Raw genomic sequence first — 23,421 nt, 5'->3', positions numbered from 1 at the left:
CAGAGAGCTTCATCCTCTTGTAGTGATAAGGCATCTGTATGTAGATGCACTTGTTCTTGTGTGCTCCCCGTGGTGGCGCACGTACATCTTCGCGCATGCCACTGTAGCTTGCTAGCTTCTTGATAACAACACACGTGCACCTATGGCAATGCATGCTCAAGCGCCTGGTTGAAGATCGTCTCTTCGGCTCCGCGTAGCTCGGCATTAGCGGCAACCCGCCGCCGGCATCGCTTGCTGCCTTGACGTCGCTTCTCACCCCGGCGTCTTCGGTGTCGCCGTCATCATCGGCTCGGTGCCGGGCTTGAACGTACAGCCCCGGCCTCGCCGCTGGCTGCGCTTAACACACCTCCGAAGATGAACAGAGGCGCCATAGCCTTCTCCTCGTCACTCGACTCGTTCCTCGGCCTCTGCTCGGCGCCGGGGCAGTTGCCGACTCCCGGCCCCTTGCCGATGGTGGATGGCGAGTGTGAGGAAGATGAGAGGATGAGGGCCGCCGGCGGCTTGGTGCAGACGTGGATGAGGCAAATGAAGACGACAAGGGCGAGGCTGCCGCCGTCGCGGCACAGGCGTGACCTTTCCGGATCCTCCTCCTGCCTCTGTTCTCCTTGCGTGCACCCTGGCCCTTGCCCGGCGCCGACGAGATCGCCAATTGTCGACGATGGCCGACGAGCTCGAATTCGCTGAGGATGAAGGCTGCCGCCTCGGCAGACTTGGACGATGCAGATCCACAGACGAAGGTGCAGATGCGACCTCCTTGTAGATGGATTCTTGATCCATGGAGTAGATGGATTTGATCCAGGGCAATCTCGTCTAGGTGCAAGCAGCAGGGCGGCGCTGCTCCGGCCGGTTGGCTGCCAAGCCGGCCACGACGAGCAGATTGATGGGGTCCTAATGGCCGGACTCCCGCTCCTTCGTGAGAACTTGGCCTCGGGCGCCGGCGGCGGCTTGGACGATGATGGATGCGGAGAGGATGAGCACGTCTCTCCTCCTGACTTCTCCATGCGCCGGCCCTGTGTGGAAAGGGAGATCATCTAAACAACAATATAAAGAACCTCACCCTTGAAGTGTCCAGCCATGCCGCCGGCGATCTGAGATGGCGAGCTCGATGACGGCCGGCGCGGCGATCTCTCGACTCTGGCGCGACCGCTGGCTTCTGCCTTCTACTTGTGAGATGGACGGAGATGAAGGCTGCGGGCGGCCTCGGCGGCGATGCCGGTATCTCCGATGGAGAACGGCTGGGGGCGCGGCGATGCCGGTATCTCCGATGGAGAACGGCTGGGGGCGCGCCTTGCCCCCTGGCTCCTTCGACTCGGCTGCCACGATTGAAAAAAAAAGACCCCCTTCCACAGAGAAGGCACGGTCTTTATATAGGCTGATTAGGGTGACGTACTTCCTGAGTTCTCCCACCCGACGCAGCCTTTGGATGGTTGAGAAAAATCCGCGAGCCTCATCTGCCGAGCGTGCCAAGCGGAGCGATAAGCATGGGCAGGATAAGCATCCTAGTCACCCCTCGCTGTATTGTGGGCCTGAGCAAGGGAGTCTTCCAGCACACGTGCGTGAGAAGCTAGGAGGCAATAGAATGTGCAAACACGCGCACATCTCTCATTTCATTATGGGTTCAACGCTGAGTTGTTGCCACGGCGAGAGGACTCCGGATGTTCCGCTGCTTCTAGACCATTCTAGGCTTGGCCTGGCTGCCGCGTGGGTCCAGAGATACGTGACAAAATGTCAACACGTGCTGTATACGTGCGTGGGCGCCAAGTACTTCGGCCGCCGCGTTCATCATGGTCGTTGGGTGTTTTATATTAATCGAGAGCATTAGTTTTGTCAAGGATTTGTACAGCCCCTTGTGTACGTGACTCAACTTGTACTAGAACATTGCGCGGCGTTGCCGCGCAGAAATATGCCCTCCAGTTCAATTTTATTTTAAAAAATTGAACTACAAAAAGTCTGGGGGGATTTTCGTAAAATTGGTAGACTGCGGGGGTTATTTGGTAAATTTGGCGTCGACGGAGTACCGGTCGATTACTGAAAAGTTCAAGGGGTTTTTTATAAAATTGATGGACTTCAGAATCATTTTAACCAAGTCCAGGGTTTTTTTTTATAAAATTCACGGAGTACGGCACGATTACTAAAAGTTCAGGGTTTTTTTGTAAAGTAAGGCTCCACGAAGTCTGAGGGGTTTTCCATTAAATTGATGGACTCCGTGTTCATTTTAACAAAGCTTGGTGTTTTTTTGCAAAATTCGGAGTACGGCACGATTACTAAAAGTTCAGGGTTTTTTTAAGTAAGGTTCCATGTAGTCCGAGGGGTTTTCCATTAAATTGATGGACTTCGTGTTCATTTTAACAAAACTCAGAGTTTTTTTTGCAAAATTTACGTCCCTATCTATTCATGACCGTCGGATTGCGATCCGACGGCCAATATTCTCGGAGCTGACGTGGCCCATCTCCTTGGCCGCGAGCGCGACCAAGGTTTAGTATTGAAAGATATGCCTGCCACCACGCATATACATATGAAGCCCACGAGCTTGCCAGCTTCTTCTCTTTTTCTTGCTTCTTTTCTCTTCTTGCTTAGAGATATAGTACGCATGATCCATATCACATATATAGCTCATTTAGTACAAAATCTCGTCAAACACCTCCGTGCATGATATGATCTAAGCTTTCTAGTTATAACATCTAGTTGTGCACTGGATTTTCACATTATCATTTTGTGTGCATACTTGTGGAAAGCTTAGCTCATGTCATGCTAGTTTTATGATTTTGTGATCCACCATAGTAAATTTTCAATTGGTATCTTCATTGATATCATACAATTGGATCATAAGTCATGAAACTAACTTCCTAAACTACTAATCCTCTCTCGAGCTATATTGTTTTGCAAGACCCTTTAGGTGCAAGACCTTTTAGGTGGTTTGATTCTAAAGGGGGAGAGATGTGGATCAAAGCAAGACATGTTCCCAACAAAGATGAAGAAATATTCCCAAGAGGGAAAAGTATATTCCAAAAGAGGAGAAATGCCAAGTGAATCAAGTCATAAGGGAGAAGTAGCGAGATATGGGGAGGAACAAAAGGGGGAATCATGGTTTTAGGGGGAGACCAAGTCAACATTGGATGGCAGTAAGCATCCAAGCAAGTGTAAGTGGTTCAATTTGTCAAATTTTGCAAATTTTATGCTTGCTTTGATTGTGTTGTCATCAATCACCAAAAAAGGGAGATTGTAAGGAACATGGCACCATTTAGGCCATTGTTTGTGATTTTTGTGATTGAGTGACAACATAATCAATGGGAAAATGATGAGTAATTTAAATAGATTAAACTTGTTGCCTGCAAGAGTAATTTATTCGCGATATGGGTGTGTTTATTCTGCATATAGAACAATTTGTTGTGTTCGTTTGGCTGTGGCTGATGGCTGGTGCTGATTTGTTATGAGAGAACAGTACTGCTGACTGACTGATAGCTGGTGGCTGATGCAGATTCAGTATGAGAGAACAATACTGCTGGCTGGTTGGCTGACAAACCAAGTGAACACAGTGATGTAGAATAATTCATTCATAACGTTATATTATTTGACCGCTTTAAAAAGCTAACTCGCTAATAATTGTGGACTCATCCGTAAGTCAATGTGAACTTATTTATTAACTTTGACTAATATGTAAATAATTTTCATTTTTGCACAATAATTTATTTGCTAATAGGCTGACCACCTCTCTAGCCTCTAGTTTAGCTTAGATAACTTCGTTCGCCACTACTAGACTAATTTTTTTTTAGTTGGTCTTAACAAATCGTTTTTGTAGCCGCACGCAGGAGATGAGAAAAATGAGAGGCGTAACTTGATGATTGGATCATACTGTTATTTCGATTTTATTATGTTATCAATAATAACATAATAAAATACCCAGCCTAGTCCAGTCCATCGTGTCATCTCTCAAATCAGCCCAACCGGCCTTATCTTTTGCGGGTCACTTGTTCGAGAAATATTTTGGGCCTAGTAACTACAGAGTCAGCCCGGCCCAGCCCAATTAATTATAGCACTCACCAACCGACTGGTGGCCGCTCCTACTCAAGGCAACGGAAAAGGAGCCGGTCAAGAAGCCACCCCGGGGCACGACACGAGACGGCGGCGGCGGCGTCGGCGGCGACCCCGCGGCGGGGAGGGGGAGCGGAGGAGGAGGGGGGGCAGAGGCCGGGCGGTGGGCGGTGGGCGCGGTGCGCGGAGGCCTGGTGTACTACCACTGCGCGGTGCGGCGCGCCAGCGCGGTGTCCCTCGCCGCCGACGTGCTCCTCGTCCTCCTCTGCTCGCTCTCCATCCTCGGCCTACTCTTCCGGCACCTCCAAATCTCGTGAGCTCCCGGTTCCCACGCTTTATCCCCGCTTTTCGTCGTCTCCTTGCCGCCCTCCTTCCGCCCGCACTTGGAACGAAGCAATTCTGCCTTTATTGTGTTTGTTGGTTGGTTTCGCTTGCTGGTTGTTATGATGATTAGGTTTCATAGTTTCTCAAGGAACCTTGATTTCTCTGTGTTCATTGTAACACGCTACTAGTTCTAAGATGATGCTGGCAACAGTTGCTGGTGGCTAGTAGATGGTGCTAGAAAGAGGAAAGGAGGTAGTCGACTAAGAGGAGAGGGATTGAACTATGGATCCCCAAATTTAGATTTTATTTTTCTGTGGGAAATTCGCTATTGGTATGAAGTAGGCCATGCAAGTGGGAAGTAAATCAAAACGTAGTACCAAATATCCATTCTGTTCTGTGTAGTAACCTACATCAGATAGCTGGAGTGGGGAATGCACAATAAAACCCGTGAAGAAGGAATAAAAGAGCATGTCTATTCTCGAGTTAGGTCACTTGCTTATCATATCCAGCCAAGTAATAACCCATTCCCTGGTATGGGAAAATTCTGCATCACTTCTGAAGGATAGCATTGCTTCCGATTGCTTTGGGATTGCATACTGAATTGAATAGGATACTTCAATCACGAGCTCACGACCATCGTCACTCATCCAATTCACTTTCTTGAGGTGTTTACACCTACAGAAACTTGCATTCAAGACTTCAAATTGCTATTGATTAATTGCTATTAAACTAATTCAGCATATTGGCTGTTGGTTTCTTATTCCCTGCCAGCAGTCCAGCACCAGTTTCCTACTACTACTTTGTGGTGTACGTTATCCCTGACCCTGTGCAAAAATGTTCGCTCATCAATAAGAAAATATCTTCTGAAGCTGCTTATAGATAAAGTACAGTGGAACACACAACTTAAAGCTGCTCCCTTTTGCCTCTAGACATTTCCTCCTCCTATTTGGCCCCAAAATGTTATGCTTAGCAGATTAGGCCTGATGGTTTGACTAGGATTCTTGATTTCTTGGTTGGTAGTAGTGGCTAATGGTGGTAGCTCCTGCTGGTGGCTTTGTAGATTTTTCTAAAAATGGTCACTCAGTTTTTTGGGTATCGAATTCTTTGGCAAGAGACGCTTCTTTTGATCTTCCCCTTTATCTCAATGGATTTGGAAATCTCGAATCATTCGTATTTTATCTGAAAATGTTCGCTCATCAATTAGAGAAGAGTAAAATACATTGTGGGTCCTCAAACTAGTTCTTCTGTCCTGTTTAGGTCCATGAACTTTGAAAATGCATTTCTAGGTCCAGGATCTATTTAAGTGAGCCATTGAGGTCCAAAACGCCCTTGACTTGCTCTGACCGTCTACGTGGATCGCCAAGTCGGCTCTGACGTGGATTTTCTTTTTATTGTTCACCCCTCTCTCTCTCCCCGTCCTCCCCCTCCATCACGCCTCCCCCTCCGCCTCCCTCTAGCCGGCGGCGCCCCCTACTCTCTCGCCGCCTCCTTCCTCTCCGGCGAGCAGGGGCCCGGCCTTCCCATCCTTCGTCTCCTCTCTCCCTGCCGGCGAGCCGCCCCAGCCCTCCCTTCCTGCCCCGGCCACGAGCCGTCCCGTTCCCTCCGGCGGCAGGGGCGCGGGGTGGCGGCGAGCGCGCGCGCTGCCCGCGGCGGCGGCACGCGCGCCCAGGCCCATGGCGGTGACGGCGGCGCGCGCAGCCCCCTCCTCCCTCGCCGCGCGGAGCCGCCCCCTCCTCCTCCCTCCCTCCCGGCGCTTCCTCTCGGCGGCCATGGGCTTGGGCGGCGGCGGGCGGGCCGGGGCGCGGCTGCAGCTGCGGCGGACGCGCGGCGACCTCCTCGACCCCGAGCTCCGGCGGCGTCCCGACCCCCCTCTCTCCGTCTGCTTCTCCCCGCCCCTCTCTCTCTCTGTCGGAGCTTTCCCGCACGCCGCCGCTCCGCCCACTGCTCGCACGCCGCTGCTGCTCGCTGCTTGGCCCACGCGCGCACGCTCGCCGTGGCCTCCTCCGGCCTCCACGGCCACTGCCTCCTCCGGCCTCCCCGGCGAGGATCCGCACGGGCGCGGACGCCGGCGGATCGAGTTCCGCGGCGGGCGGTGGTGCGGCCTGCAGCATCCGGGCGGAGGCGGCGCGCGGAGGCCGCGGAGCGGAGGCGGCACGCGGAGGCGGCTCGCGGAGGCGTCGTGTGGTGGACACGGAGGCCGCTTCAGGAGCGTCGCGAATGCCGGCCCTTCCTTCCTCGCTTCCATGGCGGGTGGCCGGCCCCTCCTTCGCGCAGCGGAGCAGAGTTCCTAGAAGACCGCGCGCCGCCCCCTTCCTCCTCCCTCGCGCAGCGGAGCAGAGCTCCTAGAAGACCGCGCGCCGCCCCTTCCTCCTCCGCCGTCCTCGCAGTGCCCGCCTGAGCTCCGCCTGCTCACGCTCGGCCGCAGCCGAGCTCCGCCGTCAAGCCTGTCCTCCGCGGGGCCATGGCGGCCGGCATTCGCCCTCCCCTGCTCCCTCCGTCGCGCAGCGGAGGCGAGGCGAGGCGCCCCCATCGCCGGCGCCACTCCTCCCCCTCCGCCCCCTCAGCTCGCGCGCGTGCCGGCCGCTCGCAGTGGAGGCGTGGCGAGGCGAGGCGCGGCCGGCGAGCCGCGAGCTCGTGGAGCTGAGGTAGCACGCGCTCGGGCCACGGGGGGCTCGCGGAGCGGCGGCGACGTGCGCTCGGGCCACCGGCGCACGAGGTCGACGGCCACGTAGTGCTCTCTGCCCCCGCCGGCGGAGGAGGGAGGGAGCAGAGTAGGGGCGGCGGCACGGGAAGGACGCCGGAGGAGGGGATGGGGAGGAAGAGAGAGAGAGGCAGTCCACGTTGGATCTAAGTCCATGTTGGATCCGAGTTGGCCGTCCACGTAGACGGTCAGAGGCAGTCGGAGGCGTTTTGGACCTCAAGTGACTCACTTAAATAGATCCTGGACCTAAAAATGCATTTTCAAAGTTCATGGACCTGAACAGAACGGCTCAACTAGTTTAAGGACCCACAGTGCATTTTACTCATTAGAGAATATCTTCTGAAGCTGCTTATAGATAAAGTACAGTGGAACACACAACTTAAAGCTGCTCCCTTTTGCCTCTAGACATTTCCTCCTCCTATTTGGCCTCAAAATGTTATGCTTAGCAGATTAGGCCTGATGGTTTGACGAGGATTCTTGATTTCTTGGTTGGTAGTAGTGGCTAATGGTGGTAGCTCCTGCTGGTGGCTTTGTAGATTTTTCTAAAAATTGAGAAAGGCTGAAAAGGGATAGGCAAGTGAAGAGGAGCAAATCAACTAGGGGTCCTTAATTGTACTATTTTGGAAAAAGTTTATTGGTATGGATATGAAATGGCCTATACAAATGTAAAATTCATCGAGTTTGACCTTATTATTGAAATCAGACCAAATATATCCTTTTCTTGTTGTATGGTAAACTCAGTGCTAGCAACTAATTTCGTTAGGTAGAAACCAACTCAGTTTGTATGAATGTGCAAAATGTCTAAAAGTTTGAACTGAAACACACAAATGTTCAGTAGATTTAGGAATAAAAAAGGTGTTCAAAACTTGATACCCTGGCGTATGCGGCAGCTTAGCTTGCGTGCAACGTTATTTACACCCTGGCGAGAATTGGTAGATACTTCTGCACCAGTTTTACTTCCATTGTATTTGAATTTTCTTATTTGATTTATTAGAGATTTAAAATATGGCAACTATCCACCAGCGCTTGACCTAATTCACTTTCTTGGGGTGCTTCTGCCAAAAGAAAATTGCACCGAGCATTAAGTTTGAATTTTAACTCAGATGTAATCCTGCTAAACTAACGCTGTTTTATTGGCTGTTGGTGCTTTCTCCGTGTTGGCGCTAATTTCCTGCTTCATGAGATACTATATTCTTCAAGTATCACTACACTAAAATAGTAAGCTTGTTTTCAAAAAGAGGGCTTTGATGTACAGTAAGCTTGTTTTCAAAAAGAAGGCTTTGATGTACCTTATAATTTGGGATGGTTTGTTATTGTTAATTTCCTGATAATTTTGTTTATTGGCATCAATTTCCTTACCTTAGCAGTGGCAAGTGGCAACTTTATTGGTCAATTAACTGACGATTGCCATGCAATTTAATTACTTGTTGTTTATCATTGCAGTTCCTCATTTTTCCTTTAATGGTTTTGCATGTAGGGTGCCTGTGGATCCTCTTGAATGGCAGATTTCTCAGGAAATGGCAAATAGCATAGTTGCATCCTTGGCTAATACCATAGGTGCTGCTGAGTCTGTGTTAAGGGTGGCTGCAACTGGACATGACAAGAAGCTGTTTTTCAAGGTATGTGTCATATGTCATAACTTCAACTTTATATGTGATCCATGTAGATTTTGAGACAAAGAAATGTTGAAATTCTATGATATTCATGTTGCTAGTTGCCTAGCTATTGTTTGTTAAGACTACAACTTGTTGTCATTTGAAGCACAGTAGCTGGTGAGTGGTGAGGTCACATTTTTCCATGCTGTTCTCTGATATGCAAGTTGTGTAGAGAAACGAGAAAAGACACCCTTATGTCGTTTAAGTGCAGTGTTTTGTTGATCTGTGCGAATTTTTTATTCTCTGGCTTGCACTGATCTACAAGACTACAACCATTTTCTAGAGAACATAGTCAGTTTGATCCTCCCTGTGCTTACATATCCTCTGGCTTACACTGATCTACAACCTTGTAGGTGTTTTTTACATTGTATTTTCTAGCAGCTTTGGGAAGAGTGGTGTCAGGAGCTGCAGTTGCTTATGCTGGTAAAAATCACAGCAAAACTTTCCCCTATGCTGCTTTAGATTTCCTTTCATATGTGAAATTAGCACTAAAAAATAAATTATGACTTATGACTGTTTTGTTGCCATGGCCAGCAGCCCAGCACTATGCATCTTCTGCCTCTATATGTTTGCACAAAGCACCGATCTGTTTGATCAACTTCCTTCCTGGGGACCTGTGGGAAGGGATTCATTGGGCAGTGCTCAGGATACCGCGTGATTACCACATGTACATGAACTACAGTGCTCTTCTTTTCCCCCCCTTATGTACATGGTCCTGCAATAGCTTGAACTATGGCATCTATGGCGACTGTACTCGATGTTTTACCAACTGTGGTGTTACTACCTCTGTATATCATGATACGTTACCAACTTGCTAATGATGTCCCGTGTATGTTACTGCCTAGCTAAGTGCGGATCTCTCTGGCTAGCCATGATCTTGTGATGCAAGGTTGGTCGTGAAATGTGGCCTCGTGTGTTTTGCTTGATCACGGTTACCTGTGCCTGAACCTGACGTTGCAACAGGGCCTATGAGATTGCATTGTCAGTTGTTCGTGTAATTTTCCTTCAAAAATGTTGCATGTCGAGGCATCGCGTCCTATCTGCCAGATTGATCTGCTCCAGCTGTTGCTTCCACATTCACTACGTTCGGCTGGTCTCCAGCCCTCCAGCTCTACAGTGTTTCTCTCTCACATCACTCCAGCTCCAGCCTCTAGTCACCAGCCAGGTAACAGTATTTTTCTCTCACATTACTCTAGCTCCAGCCTGCCGAACACGGTGATTATTCTGAAAACACGATGATTTAAAGGTTGTCTTGTGAAGATGATGGTGATGATGATGATGATGTGTTGTACGTTCTTGAAGGCTTGCATATTCATCTAGGGAGAAACTAACTTTCGCAGGAAGCATTTGGTTTTGAGGATTATAATCTTGCTTTTGGATAGGAAAGGGTTATAGACCCAAATTGAGTTCCCCTCTGATCCATGGGTAAATTAGTCATTCTAACCCGATAAGCCTTAATCCCTACCCCTTGAAACAAGCATAAATCGTGGCTGATCTTAATTAATTCCATTCAGAGAAATCTTAATGTAGAGCTATCTTAATTCTTAGAGCTTGGCAACGGAGAGGTATTGAATCATGTCATAACCCACCTGGCGATGTGCGGCTAACAAAATCCATACTTTGCCGTTAGCTACAAGACATTGTGTCTTCTTTAGACTAGCGCACTCTGGTACTCTGGTCGACGCAATTTTTCACGCATTCTTTTCTTTCTATTTTGTTAGTTGGGGTGACTTATACTAACAAGTTACATAGTAGTAATCTATATATGTTTATGTGGTTAATGAAAAATTAAAATGGATAATGAAACTACAGTACACTTCAAAGCAAAATGGATTTGAAGATGAGACGCTTTGATAGAGGTGAATTCGGTTGCGTTGATACGTAACTATATTGATACCGCTTGATGAGCCCATTAATTTCCGGTATATTGGTATGTAAGTTCATTTTCAATTTAGACAACACAGTAGATTAGGCCTAATTCCTACACGTAAGGGTCCACTAACCAAAGCTTAAGTTACTTAATCATTAATTTTCAATGTTAATCACTAGCCTAGGCCTTCTCCAGTTATTAAGTCTTGTGATCATTTAGACCGAGCTCCGTTAAAAAGAATTACAGGCCTAAATGTCATGTTCTAGTATCTTATTTAGGCCTGTTTGGTTACCATAAGCCAAGTGACTAAAAACTAGTGAGTTATAAGTCCTTTCTGTATTTTTTTTAGCGAGAGTCTTTCCTGTATTGTAGATGACTTGTAAGTCCTTCCTGTATTGGTTTTAGATGACTTATAAGTCATGACGCTCCCGCCCCTCCTCCTCACTGCCCACTCTGCCACGCTCCTCCTCCTCCTCCTCCTCCTCGGCCCTGACGCGCGCGCGTGCAAGCGCAACTGCCGTGGCAAGGCTGGCCCCGACCCGGCCCGGCCCGCAGCAGGCGGCATCCACGCCCCCGGAGCAGGAGCCACCATCGCCGCTGTCGCCACCAGCGCCCCTGCACCTGTCGTTGCCGTCCCCGAGCCCGGACCACTACCCGCTCACGTTCCGGATCTCGATGCCCACCTTCCACTTCCTCTCGGGCCTCCTCAACCCACTCCTCTCCAACCCTGCCCTTCCGCCCGCCCCGGTGCTCCTTGCGTTTGCGTGCCTCGCGTCGAGCCTTCCCTACTGGTGCTCTTCCGCGTCCCACCCTCCGCCCCGCCCACCGCCTCCTGCCGCCTTCGCTGTGTGCTCCTCGTCAACTTCCGCTTCCGGCTCACCTTCTGGCACAGGGTCGGGTGCCGATAAGGTCAGGTGTGGGTCCCACATGGAAAAGGTGTGGGTTTCAAGCGGAGGGGGGGATAACTTAACTTTAAACAGGGGTATACCAACTTATGGCTTATAAGTCACATGACTTAATAAGCTATCGTTGTTTGGTAAAATAAATCACTTATTTCACTTTTCAGCGTATAAGCATGTGACTTAAAGGAACCAAATAGGACCTTAATACATACACAAGTTATTTTTTCCTAGATATAAGCTAGACATTATGCTAAAACGGCAAAAAATACTCGATTCATTTCTCCTTTGACCACGTGCTGACATTAAAACATATGGTATATATACTTCTACTGTAACTGTTATTGGACCTACTTGCATATGTCCACATGTTCTATGTTTTCTTACTAAAGTTTAATAAATTATTAACTAGTGAAAGAGAAAATTTCAAAATTTAAGGTAGTTCAACGTATATATACATGCTCTGTTGGACTGGCTGTGGCTGGTAGCTGATGCTGATTTATTATCAGAGAAAAATATTTCTGTCTGGCTACTGACTACTAACTGATTTTGATTTGATGTGAGCGAAAAATACTGTTAGTTGGCTGGCTGACAAGCTAGTTGAATAGAACGACAATGAGCTGGTTCCGCTCCCGACTATTTGCACGAAATTCTTCCGTTACAATTCGTAGAGTGTTTTCTTCTTTTTATAAAAACAAGTGTTATACCGAATCAATGAGCAAGAAATCTCTTCTAGTCTTAGAACAATATTTTTCATAGCTACTGACAAAATGACATGGCAAAAGCCAAGCAGGCGTACATCCCAAAGCAAACAAGCCAACGACGGAGCTCCCGAAACAAACCAAAGCCCCCACAAAACCTTGCTCTCCTCGTTCCTATCGCCATCCCCTGCTCTCGCCTCGCCCCCGCTCCCAACGCGCGCCCTGCCGCCCGCCGCCGCCGCCGCGCCGCGCGCAATGGAGGCCGCCGCCGTGCCCAGATCCGCCGCCGTCTGCCGCGCCGCGCCGGCGGTCCCGGCCGCGCGCGCCCTGCCCCTGCCCCTGCCCCTGCCCCGCCGCGCGCGCTCCGCGTCCGTCGCGGCGCCGCGCCGCCTCGTCCTCGCCGCGCGCCGCGCCGCCGACGGCGACAGCGTGGAGACGGCGCCGGAGGCGGTCCCCATCGAGAAAAGTCGGTCCCTTTCTCCCTCCTCCCTTACCGTGCTCCTCCCGTCCCGTCCGCGCGCCGCCTGCCGATTGGGTTTCGCTAAGATTTCGCACTGCTTCATGTTTGCGTGCCGCAGGGTTCCCGGCCTTCCCCAGCGTCATGGACATCAACCAGATCCGCGAGATCCTCCCCCACAGGTGAGTGCCGGCCGCTTGCTTGCTTGCTCTTGTGGTTGCGCAATACATGTCTGGCATTGCAATCGCACGGCACAACTTTAATGTTGATGCAACACCTTCCAGTATGACCATATGATGCTTTAACTCTGTTATTTCACACCTAGAGATCTCCCCAGTTGTAAAGGCCCATCGATTCATGCTTATGTGGTGCATACTGTGCGTAGCATAGTTCCGCACATTGTAAGGTGCCATCCAAGTTTTGGAGTTGTAGCATTGAATTAAATAAGATAGTTTGGTCTCCTTGTGCGCTGGCATAGAGTCAAATTGCATATAAACGTTGGAAAGAAACAGATCAGAAAATTTGGTGATACTGTCACAGGCAGGGTGTCCTAGCGGTAAAACTGTAACGTTCTGTAATTAAGTCTGACTGCTTACTGAAAAATCTCAAGAGGGGTTTTATACCAAAAATCCAAGGGCTGCTGCAGTCACCACTATTCCATCTGCATGTCAATCCCTGATACATAGTACTTTAACTGCATTTCTTTATGGATTCTGGATATATGATCTCTGTCGTCGTATCCTAGGCAGCTGTAGTCTGTATCTTGTGTGTATCTGCAACAAGTTTTACTTTCTACTGAAAAAGATATTGAATATTCAAACTGGACATTGAGCACTATGGCCATGGCCCTTTGAATTCGTGAGATGTTCTTATCTGGAGTTCTATACGCATTACAATGAACCAACTTCATTTTTATCTGGTATGTATTTTTTTTTAAAAAAAACTATCTAATACCTATGCATGTGGATGTGCATGTTAGGTTTCCATTCCTTTTGGTTGATAGAGTAATTGAATACAAGGCTGGAGAATATGCAGTGGGGATCAAGAATGTTACAATAAATGATAACTTCTTCCCAGGACATTTCCCTGAACGCCCCATAATGCCTGGTGTTCTCATGGTTGAGGTATGCACTGATTCACTCTGTTGCTGTCCTTATTCGTGTATCAATCCTGTTTAGTGTGTTGATCTAACTGATCCTTGACATAAATTATTTCTCTTTACCACATCACAGAGCAGTCTGTCAATATTTAGCCTAGAGAAGGATACCTGTAATGCTTAATCCTGGAATTATGTACACGATGACTTTGTTTTGACAAAATTCTTGGTGTCAAAGCATGGTGTTGGAATGCCCTTGAGCATACTTTGTCCATTTCCATGTTGAAAAAATCTTTCAGAAGTAGCCATAAGTAAACAATAATTGAATTATACAAGTTTCTTCATATGTATATGCTTCATGTAAAGTTCAATGAAAGTTGCCTTAACCAAGCTGATATGTATATAGTTGCCTGCTTTACTCCATAGTTTGTATCTTGCTGATCATATGCCTGGATTCAATGACTCACATTACAAATTACTTTTACCTTTATCCACAGGCCATGGCCCAGGTTGGGGGTCTGGTGATGCTGCAACCTGAAGTTGGTGGATCTCGAGACAACTTCTTTTTTGCAGGGATCGACAAAGTTAGGTTCCGCAAGCCAGTGATTGCTGGGGACACATTGATCATGAGAATGACTCTGACAAAGTACCAGAAGAGATTTGGACTCGCAAAGATGGAAGGAAAAGCTTATGTTGGTGGTGACCTAGTTTGTGAGGGGGAGTTCCTCCTGGTCAGTGCAACTGAATAGTCCAAAGATACCTAGCACTGCCCAATTCTCTTCCAGAGTCATTGGCTAGGATGGGACCAGGATAGTTTCTTGAAAGAATTGAGTTTTGAGTCCATGTTCACGCGATTTCTATCGCCTACCAGAGCTGAATCTAGCTCTGTTGCTGTTGTAATACAGGATTACAGTATGTGAGGTAGTTGTTTGATGGAATAAACAATGATGGTTGGATTGTGCTTCCTGGGATTTCTTAGTGGATCCCCCTCTGCCATGTGATCAGTTTCTCAAATTTGCCGTATATGTTCCAGCATAGTATGTGTCATATTCTTGTATTTCTCAAGCATTCAAGATATGTCCGGGGAGTTAAATTCTTTTTGAAATATCTTGCATTTTCATAGTTTGTTCACATGGCAATTTATTATGACTGAATGCAACTAGTGTGAGAAGGCATGACTGCATGTAGCCCTGGTCATTGTTTTGCCCATTCTTTCAACATAATAAAACCGTGCTGCTTCCAGAAATTGTCACAGTTGGGGACTACAAATAAGTACTTAGTGCTCAGCAGTAGATGAGAAATCTCTTTCTGATTTCTGTGAGAATTGTTGTGGAAATTGAATGTTTTCTTACTGTGTTCCTGCGATCCAGCATTCAAGAATTGTTGTGGCCCATAAGGACACCTTTCGATATTTAGGTTTGATGTTACAAAAGGATGGCGACATTGATGAAGATGTTAGGCATAGAATCTCAGCTGGCTGGTTGAAATGGTGTCAAGCTTCTGGTGTCCTCTGTGACAGGAGGGTGCCACAAAAGCTAAAAGGTAAGTTCTATAGGACAACGATTCGTCCGGCAATGTTATACGGTGCTGAATGTTGGCCTACAAAAAGGCGACATGTCCAGCAGTTGAGTGTAGCAGAGATGCGGATATTGCGGTGGTTTTGCGGGCACACAAGGAGGGATAGAGTCCGGAACGAAGCTATTCGGGAAAGGGTGGGGTAGCACCAATTGAGGAGAAACTTACCCAACATCGGTTGAGATGGTTTGGACATGTCCAACGGAGGCCTCCGGAGGCGCCGGTGCGTAGTGGGGTGCTAAAGCGTGTTGATAAGGTAAAGATGGGTAGAGATAGACCTAAACTGACTTGGGATGAGTCGGTTAAGAGAGACCTTAAAGATTGGGATATCTGAGGAGTTAGCTTTGGATAGGAGCGCTTGGAGAATAGCTATCAATGTGCCTGAACTATGACCTTTGTGTCTTTTGGGTTTTATCTCTAGTTTACCCCAACTCGCTTGGGATAAAAGGCTATGTTGTTGTTCCTGCGATCCAGAGTGGACCTATGCCATTGGAGTGTAGTATGAGATATGATGTGGGCATCTACTCCTGGTTGGAAACAAGGAAACCTTCAAGCCATTATTTTTTGTTATCCTCAGTAGTGGCTTTGCTGACTCCATACATATGACAACCGCAGCACAAGTAGTCTTTTTTTCTGTCAAACAATTGCAATGAACAAAAAACAAAAAGAGCAACGACGATGTACGCAACCAAGGGCAAGTATCACAAGTTCACAACGAGCATAAAAGTCAGCTAGAACTGGTCAACACCGCGAAATCGATAAATTACCTACGAATTTGCGAGGCACTAATCCAGATCCAGGTCATTTGGGTTTGCTGGTCAACTCTTGCCCGGACGCAATTAGGAGGCGAATTCGGGTCGCTTAAGTTGGTCCAAACGCCTCACTATATACCCAAATCAAAGGAGAGATGAAGGCTGCGAGAGTGCCTTGAGCTTTCTTCAAAAGTTCAAACCAAGGGGGTTGGATACTGTCCGTTTGAGTTCTCCGTGTTTGGGTTCTATGGCTAATCTTGTGGCGATGAACATAAAGAGGAAGGATGCAGAGGTGGCCAGCCATGGATTCGCCATCTTCCTTGATCCCAAGAGGATCAAACTACAGGTACAGCAACTAGCAAGTGATGCTCTACTAATTGCAAAGGTACTTATATGCTGGTAACTTTTAAGTGTACCAGTAACAACAGATTCACGTTTTAAATTAAAGCCACAGTAGCATATGGAACAGTTTGGGGTGTGACTTTCTTGTCCTTGGGGAATGGAACTGTTTCTTGTGAAAATCATGTAAAATTCAGATCAGAATGTTTCTTGTGAACTACTTTAAACAAACTGTCTCTGGGCCTCTGGGGGTTGTCTTGCGCATGACAATTTCCACCTCCTATGTAACAACACTTTAGTAGCCTGTTCCTTTTGTGGTTTCAGGGTCCTAGTGAAAGGTCATCCACATGTCAAGATACCGAATTCAGATCAGAACGTTTCATTGCTCTGCTGTCAAATGGATCTTGATGACGGCAATATAATAACGCAGCTAAAACACTGATCACTAGCTCATGATTCCTTGTTTGCTCTCCCCTTGCTTTCATCAGGATGCGGTTGAGATTCCTGAAATGATGGAAGAAGAGAAACCACTTGCAGATTCAGATGCTGGAGCTCCACCAGCTAATGTGCATCGAACCATGCCCATGCCCTCCCTGTCGAAGCCAACTCAGGGCCAAGAGGCAGCTGCCCATGACAGCACCCTGAGCACTGAATCTGGGAGCCAATCCTCAGAACCACCACCATTCAGCGCAGACCAGGCGGCGCCGATGGATGTCCAGGACGATGTCCAGCAGCCGCAGCCGGGCAACCATCCTCAGTTCTGGTCAGGTGAGTACAGCCATTTTGGCATTCAATAATTTCTCTGAATGTAACCATAGCTGGAGTTGTGGCGTTCCACAGAATCTGTCAAAAATTGGAGAAGGTTTGTCAGGTGATGAAAGGAAAGATACTGATGAGTGATGTAATCCCACAAACTGCAGGTTTCTTCTGATGACTAGCTCCTCCAAGTCATGCAACAAGGACTGCTGCTGTTCAATTGAGTTCAGGCTTCGTCACCTGCTATAGATGTGTACGTGCTAATGGGTAGCAACAATGTATGTGCTGTTTGCAATGTATGCCAAGTCTTCGGTTCATCATGGCACGCAGTTTCACTGTCAGGGTACTGATCGTGTAATTGAGCATATGATGGTTGGTACATAGTAGAGTTTTAGCCCTGACCACGAACCTTTTGAAGGCATATATATCCTTTTCTAAAAGGCATATATATCTTATTTTATGCGTTAAAAAATGTTACATACAGAATGGAATTCAACCCTTGTACTATTTTAATTAAGCAGCCTAGTTAAAATTGATCCTGGTCCAACCAGCCCAACAACCACAAATATATTGGTAAGCCCAGCCCACGGCACGGGCTGCAAGGAATAACAGGCGATGAGAGCACAGGCCAAGGTGAAGAACTGAAGATGATCGTCGGCCTGAAAACTGCATCACCCTCCGTCGGCTGTTTCCGCCCGTGCGATACAAAGTCGGAGTCCGTCAGCGTTTCTCTTACTGCAACTGTTCCCTCTTTCCCTTGGAAGAGAGACTCGGAGTCTGCTCACCTCCATGTTCTGACGCCGATTCGGACTTCACGCCTGAAGAAGCCCCCAATAAAACGAGAGCAGACACGCCGTTCTCCAACAAATCAAACCAAAGCGTTTCAGCGATCAACCAGCAGTACGAAGAAAGAACCACACCTCGTACACCGAACTCACTAGCCGGAGTAGAAACCATGAAGCAGACCACGTCGAAGCTGCCTCTGCTCGCGGCCTTGCTCACCGCCATCCTGCTGCTCCTGGCCCCGGCCGCCGCAGCCAAGGCCATCGACGCCAGCAACCCCCAGCGCCTGGAGCTGCCGGACACGATGGCGATCGGCCCCGAGAGCGTCGCGTTCGACGGCCACGGCGCCGGGCCCTACGTCAGCGTCTCCGACGGCCGCATCCTAAAGTACGGCGGCGAGGGCGCCGGCTGGAAGACGTTCGCATACAGCCCGAGCTACACCAAGAACAAGTGCGACGACTTCTCCGACCTCCCACCGGTTGCAACGGAGAGCTCGTGCGGCCGACCGCTCGGCTTAAGGTTTGATGTCAACTCCGGAAACCTCTACATTGCTGACGCCTACATGGGTCTGATGCGTGTCGGGCCGAACGGCGGCGAGGCGACGGTGCTAGCGACGGAGGCAGGTGGTGCGCCGCTGCGCTTCACAAACGGCGTCGACATCGACCAGGTCACTGGTGATGTCTACTTTACCGACAGCAGCAAGACGTATACACGAGCGCAACATCAGATGGTCACCACGACGGGAGACTCGACTGGACGCATCATGAAATACGACCCACGGACTAACCAAGTCACTGTTCTCCAATCTGACGTGACATACCCTAACGGTATTGCAGTCAGTGCCGATAGGACCCATCTTATCGTTGCGCTTACCGGACCATGCAAGCTAATGAGGTACTGGATACGAGGTCCCAAGGCCAACACGTCAGAGCCGTTTGCTGACTTACCAGGATACCCGGATAATGTGAGGCCCGATGGGAAGGGAGGGTACTGGGTGGCGCTGCATCGGGAGAAGTTCGAGCTTCCGTTTGGTTTGGATAGACACTTGCTCGCCATTAGGATTAGCGCAGAAGGTGAAAAGCTTCAAGAGATGAAAGGACATAAGAACGTGAGGCCGACTGAGGCGGTGGAGAGAGACGATGGCAAAATATATCTTGGATCCGTAGAGTTGTCATACGTCGGCATTGTTAACTCATAAATTATAGCTAGATTTTAGATATAGTGTTTGATCTTTTTAATATGCCGCAATAGTATTTATGTATCATTTTCCATTTTTGTGTTGGTCTTCAGTTAATATAAAATGTTGGAATTTCTATGATTTATGGTATATTGAATTTACACATGCTCGAGTCAGAATTTCAGATGTTTGACCACGTTGATGGCATATGAGAAGTCTACTAATTAGCCGAGTTCCTCACGCCCTCTCCGCCCGAGCCTCCTAGCGCCCGCGGGGAGGGGGTAGGGGGGTTGTTCCCTGAGGGTTCTATTCCTCGCACCTGCGTTGCGAATCCATCCCATCGCAGAAGTGCTGCCCTGCCCTTCTGCCCCGCCTCCCGGACTCCGGCACCGCTCGGCCTCCGCCGCCGCCGTCCCTAACCGAGCTCACCGCCGCGCGCCGCCGCCTTCTTCTCGCCCCGCCGCCGTGCCCTTCGCCGGCCGAACCGCCGCCACCGCCTGGCCGCTGTCGTCGTGCCCTTCGCCGGCCGAACCACCGCCACCGCCTGGCCGCCACCGCTCCCGACCCCCTTCTCTATGGCCGGCGACCATGGAGCCACCCCAACCCCCAGCAACCCCAGATACTAAAGCCGCCGCCGCCCTCCACCACCACCCCGGCCGCCGGCGACCTCGCCGGCAGCCGCTCCGCCCACCAACCACCGCTCCCCAGCCACCCCTGTCCCCCTCCCCTAGCTTGATGGCAGCCGCGCACCCCCTCCCCTAGCTCGGGGAAGAAGAAGAAGAACAGGGGCTCCAACCCCTTCCGCGATGGCGCGGCTATTTATCGCGCGTGATAAATAGAAATCGCGGGTGTCCCTGGGTGTCCTTTCCATTGCTGCCAAACATGCAAGAACTGCCTATAACCAAGCGGACTGTGATCTCTGATCGCCCGATACGACAATGACCTCAAGAAGTACCACTGCACCATGCATGGCATTTTCTAGGAGCGAGAATGGTTCATTGCAGAAAAATGTAGAAAATGCAATATATATGCACAATTTTTATTTACAAATTACTTCTATCTAACTAATTCACACTAGACACTACAGGAACATTTTTGAAATTCCAGGAAAATTCAGCACCTCTCTTTTCATACCGATACAACTTCTATTTTCTACACAAAATAGGACCAAGATCCTTCAAATGACATGCATTTTTAGCGAATAATATCATACTCTTGAGAGATATCTTTTTGATGTTCGATGTTTCTCTTATCAGAATAATTATTTGTTCATTTTTCATAACTTGATTTGTGAATACCATATATTTTTTTCGCTAACACACATGATAGGAGTGTCATTACAATCCACTTTTCTGTCAGGTTAGTATTTTGCGTACATTGGCGGCACTCGATCAACAATACAATATCACATTGCTTGTTAGTGTCATCTATTATTTAATAAGAGAAAGTCCGGTTTTGTCAGTTGGAAATGATCGACTACTAAATCTACTCATTAGCATGCGTCGCGTGCTGTGATCGAATATGGCCTAGCACACAATGACTTGAGATTTATACTAGTTCAGACCTGAATGCCCTACGTTCCAGTCAGGGTGGTGATCCGTTGTATTGCTCGAGCCTAGGTGCTTAAGAGAGTTGGAGAATTACAAGCTCACAAGAGTATTAAGTGCGTCTAGAAGGGTGCCAAGAGATTGAGTGTGCCGGTCTCCGGTCTCCAGAATGTGTGTTCCTACGTGAAGGATCCCTCCTTTTATAGTTTTAAGGGGGACCCACTTTACAGGATAGCTACCGCAGAGCCGTGGTTTAGAAGAAAACTAGCCTGCCGCCAGTCGGAGCTGCCTTGCCTTCGGGTCGAAGCCTCCTGCTGCCTTTAGTCAGAGTCATGATTCCTGTTAGTTGGGGTGAAAGCATCTAGGACCCTAGTGGATTTTGGAGTATTGATTGACAACACGATTAAATGACTAATTTGTTTGCATGAGTTTATGAGCAGGAATTTAATTGAGAAATTTGTATGAAATGAGAAGACTTATGTGTTGCAAGCAAGTGTGTTTATCCCATTAGCATTATATATACGTGACAAGCAAAAGAAGAAAGGAAAAGATAGAGCAAAGTATTCATAGTTGATATGACGGCTCTAATATTTGCTACGACTTGTTCGACTTATGATGGGATTCAAAGTGACAAGTAAAGGTTTTGTGGATGAGACATGATATGTTTGTGCATAGTCTCAAATTTGGAAGACCTTATCATAAATGGTGATTAACAAAAGAAGCAAGCAAAGCAAAAGTAAATGAGAAATGAGTTTATGCATATATGATGTCTCAAATTGGAAAGCTTGCACATGAAATTGAATTGAGAGTTCGAGTTGATAAAGAAGATTTCATGCATGACATAAATCAACATGAGTTTAAGATGGACGGCTAGGATAAAGGTAGAGGACCGAGAGGCATGTTTCAAGAGGCTACGCAAGCAACGGCTTGGGGGAGCAAAGAAACCGATATGGGTCAACGGCCGGAGATCCTAGAGTCATGGAGAGCTCTATGTTGAAGAGTGTCATTATTCAAGTGAAAAGGTGACTTGTGAATCAATGTTGGATTTCATTCCTATGCAATTGAAGATTCAAAGTTACTAGCTCAAATCGGGTATGCTCAAAGAATTGAAGATGTTGATGCCCCACGGTATTGATCGAAGAAAGGTCGGCATGATTATAATGAGAAGCTCAAAGTAGTGATTATGATAATTGTATATTTCATTTATATACTTGAGTATAGGTATGCCGTACTATCAAGAGGGATGCAACATTAAGGGGTTTAGACAATACCAAAAGTGCTCAAAATAGTCCCTAGAGAGAATAGCCTAAGAGAGAGAGAGAGTTAGTTGCAAAAATCAGAATGACCGGTCTGACCGGTCTATGGGACCGGTTTGATCGGTCTAGGCAGAAAAACACTCCAACGGCTAGTTTTCAAAAGAGACCGATCTGACCGGTCTGAGGGACCGGTCTGACACTGACAGGGGCAACGGCTAGTTTTTGTGAGAGGGGTATTAATATCCCATGACTTCACCCATTCGTGGGTGCTGATGCCATTACATTCAGAACACATCTAAGAGTCTTGAGAGCACTTGAAGAGTCCTCCCCAACATCTATTTGTGAGAGTTGCTTGATTCAAGTTGAATCCTTGAGTTGGGTTGAGTGAATCCAATCCTCGAGAGTGATTTGAGCAAGAGACATTGAGCCCTAGCTTTTGAGCACTTGAGGTTGCGACGACCAACTCGATTGAAGAATTTGTTACTCTTGGAGCTTTGGTTCCTAGACGGCTAGGCGTCGCCGGCTAGCTCCTAAGATTGTGGTGAGCAGCGGCAAGTTTGTTGCAGCAGCGATTGTATGCCACGAGGGCGCATGGTCATATAGTGGTGTAAGGATCACCGGGGTGTCCGACCCTAGAGGGGGAGGGGGTGAATAGGGTCGCTAATTCGCTTTCTAATCCTTGGGCTCAAACTACTTGCATAAGACAAACCTAACACGTCCTACACATGCTAGTTATGACTAAGGTTTATCTATGCTACTCTCTACTTACCCCAAAAGACTTGCAACCTATAGCCAATCCTAATCAAACTAACTAGGAAAGTAAATGTACGCAAGATAGAGTAAATGCGGAAACGTAATATGGTAAGTAAAGAGGTAAGGGAGAGAATATGCAAACTCCCGTGAAGACACCAAGACACACGATTTAACGTGGTTCGGTTAGGACACCAAGTCCCTCCCTACGTCCACGGCAACTTGTCCAACAAGAACAAGTGTGATGCCGAGTCTCTTCGCTTGATCACCGTCTTGCGTTCGCCACCAAGGCTTCCAGCAAGCAAAGGCTAAGTGACCCCAAGTCACCAAGACAAGGCCACCGCCACCGTCTCTCTCGAAGCGTCACCAACGGCACCGTCTTCACTATCGGAGCTTCTCACCAAGAGGGGTCTCCTTCCCCGCACAAAGTATCGTTGCCTCTCCACACCAAGTCGGAGGGTCACACGACGAGTACACAAGATGCTTGCCGCAGCAAGGCTTTCACTCAAGCTAGTTCTCTCAAGAACTAAGCCTAATCAAGCACTAAGCACTCTCACAAGTGTGCTTTAAGCCTACATGATATACAATGAAGCTCTAAGGTGGTTGGAGAGGATCTTCAACTCTTTTATGCTTCCTTAGTCTCCAGCGCTCCCAAATGAGGCGTGGGGTGGCATATATATAGCCTAACCCCTCAAACTAGCCATTGGGAAAAGGCTGATGAAATTCTTTAACGTCGGTTGATCCGACGCTC

The 23,421-nt window shown here is 48.2% G+C and overlaps 4 protein-coding genes across 4 annotated transcripts; all 4 read left to right on the top strand.

The window, feature by feature from the left end:
* The first annotated feature begins 1,249 nt into the window (after nucleotides 1–1,249).
* LOC120677924 (reticulon-like protein B23) lies at nucleotides 1,250–9,561 on the top strand. The gene is made up of 5 exons (XM_039959109.1): nucleotides 1,250–1,255; nucleotides 4,071–4,345; nucleotides 8,535–8,676; nucleotides 9,066–9,135; nucleotides 9,255–9,561. The coding sequence occupies exons 1-5, from the start codon at nucleotides 1,250–1,252 to the stop codon at nucleotides 9,368–9,370; spliced, it is 609 nt and encodes a 202-aa protein (XP_039815043.1). The 3' UTR covers nucleotides 9,371–9,561.
* Nucleotides 9,562–12,313: 2,752 nt separating this feature from the next.
* Nucleotides 12,314–14,751, top strand: LOC120679134 (3-hydroxyacyl-[acyl-carrier-protein] dehydratase FabZ-like). Its single transcript, XM_039960655.1, has 4 exons — nucleotides 12,314–12,648; nucleotides 12,761–12,821; nucleotides 13,619–13,763; nucleotides 14,233–14,751. The coding sequence occupies exons 1-4, from the start codon at nucleotides 12,438–12,440 to the stop codon at nucleotides 14,482–14,484; spliced, it is 669 nt and encodes a 222-aa protein (XP_039816589.1). The 5' UTR covers nucleotides 12,314–12,437; the 3' UTR covers nucleotides 14,485–14,751.
* A 1,418-nt stretch (nucleotides 14,752–16,169) lies between these two features.
* Nucleotides 16,170–17,633, top strand: LOC120679135. Its single transcript, XM_039960658.1, has 3 exons — nucleotides 16,170–16,408; nucleotides 16,890–17,169; nucleotides 17,322–17,633. Exons 1-3 carry the CDS (start codon nucleotides 16,310–16,312, stop codon nucleotides 17,330–17,332), a joined length of 390 nt encoding a protein of 129 aa, XP_039816592.1. The 5' UTR covers nucleotides 16,170–16,309; the 3' UTR covers nucleotides 17,333–17,633.
* A 479-nt stretch (nucleotides 17,634–18,112) lies between these two features.
* On the top strand, nucleotides 18,113–19,138 carry LOC120677923 (protein STRICTOSIDINE SYNTHASE-LIKE 10-like). The gene has a single exon (XM_039959108.1). The coding sequence runs from the start codon at nucleotides 18,113–18,115 to the stop codon at nucleotides 19,136–19,138; it is 1,026 nt and encodes a 341-aa protein (XP_039815042.1).
* Nucleotides 19,139–23,421: the final 4,283 nt, after the last annotated feature.

The sequence above is a fragment of the Panicum virgatum genome, chromosome 6N, assembly GCF_016808335.1.
Source record: "Panicum virgatum strain AP13 chromosome 6N, P.virgatum_v5, whole genome shotgun sequence".
NCBI lineage: Eukaryota > Viridiplantae > Streptophyta > Magnoliopsida > Poales > Poaceae > Panicum > Panicum virgatum.
This window is presented reverse-complemented; position numbering and strand designations above follow the sequence as displayed.

Bases quoted from the DNA above. Each gene is read 5' to 3' on its own strand.
- LOC120677924 (XM_039959109.1), top strand. The intron at 4,346-8,534 runs GTGAGCTCCCGG...TTTTGCATGTAG, and splicing joins TTCCGGCACCTCCAAATCTC to GGTGCCTGTGGATCCTCTTG. The intron at 9,136-9,254 runs GTAAAAATCACA...CCAGCAGCCCAG, and splicing joins AGCTGCAGTTGCTTATGCTG to CACTATGCATCTTCTGCCTC.
- LOC120679134 (XM_039960655.1), top strand. From the start codon at position 12,438: ATGGAGGCCGCCGCCGTGCCCAGATCCGCCGCCGTCTGCCGCGCCGCG. The intron at 12,649-12,760 runs GTCGGTCCCTTT...TGCGTGCCGCAG, and splicing joins GGCGGTCCCCATCGAGAAAA to GGTTCCCGGCCTTCCCCAGC. The intron at 13,764-14,232 runs GTATGCACTGAT...CTTTATCCACAG, and splicing joins CTGGTGTTCTCATGGTTGAG to GCCATGGCCCAGGTTGGGGG.
- LOC120679135 (XM_039960658.1), top strand. From the start codon at position 16,310: ATGGCTAATCTTGTGGCGATGAACATAAAGAGGAAGGATGCAGAGGTG. The intron at 16,409-16,889 runs GTACAGCAACTA...TGCTTTCATCAG, and splicing joins CCAAGAGGATCAAACTACAG to GATGCGGTTGAGATTCCTGA.
- LOC120677923 (XM_039959108.1), top strand. From the start codon at position 18,113: ATGAAGCAGACCACGTCGAAGCTGCCTCTGCTCGCGGCCTTGCTCACC.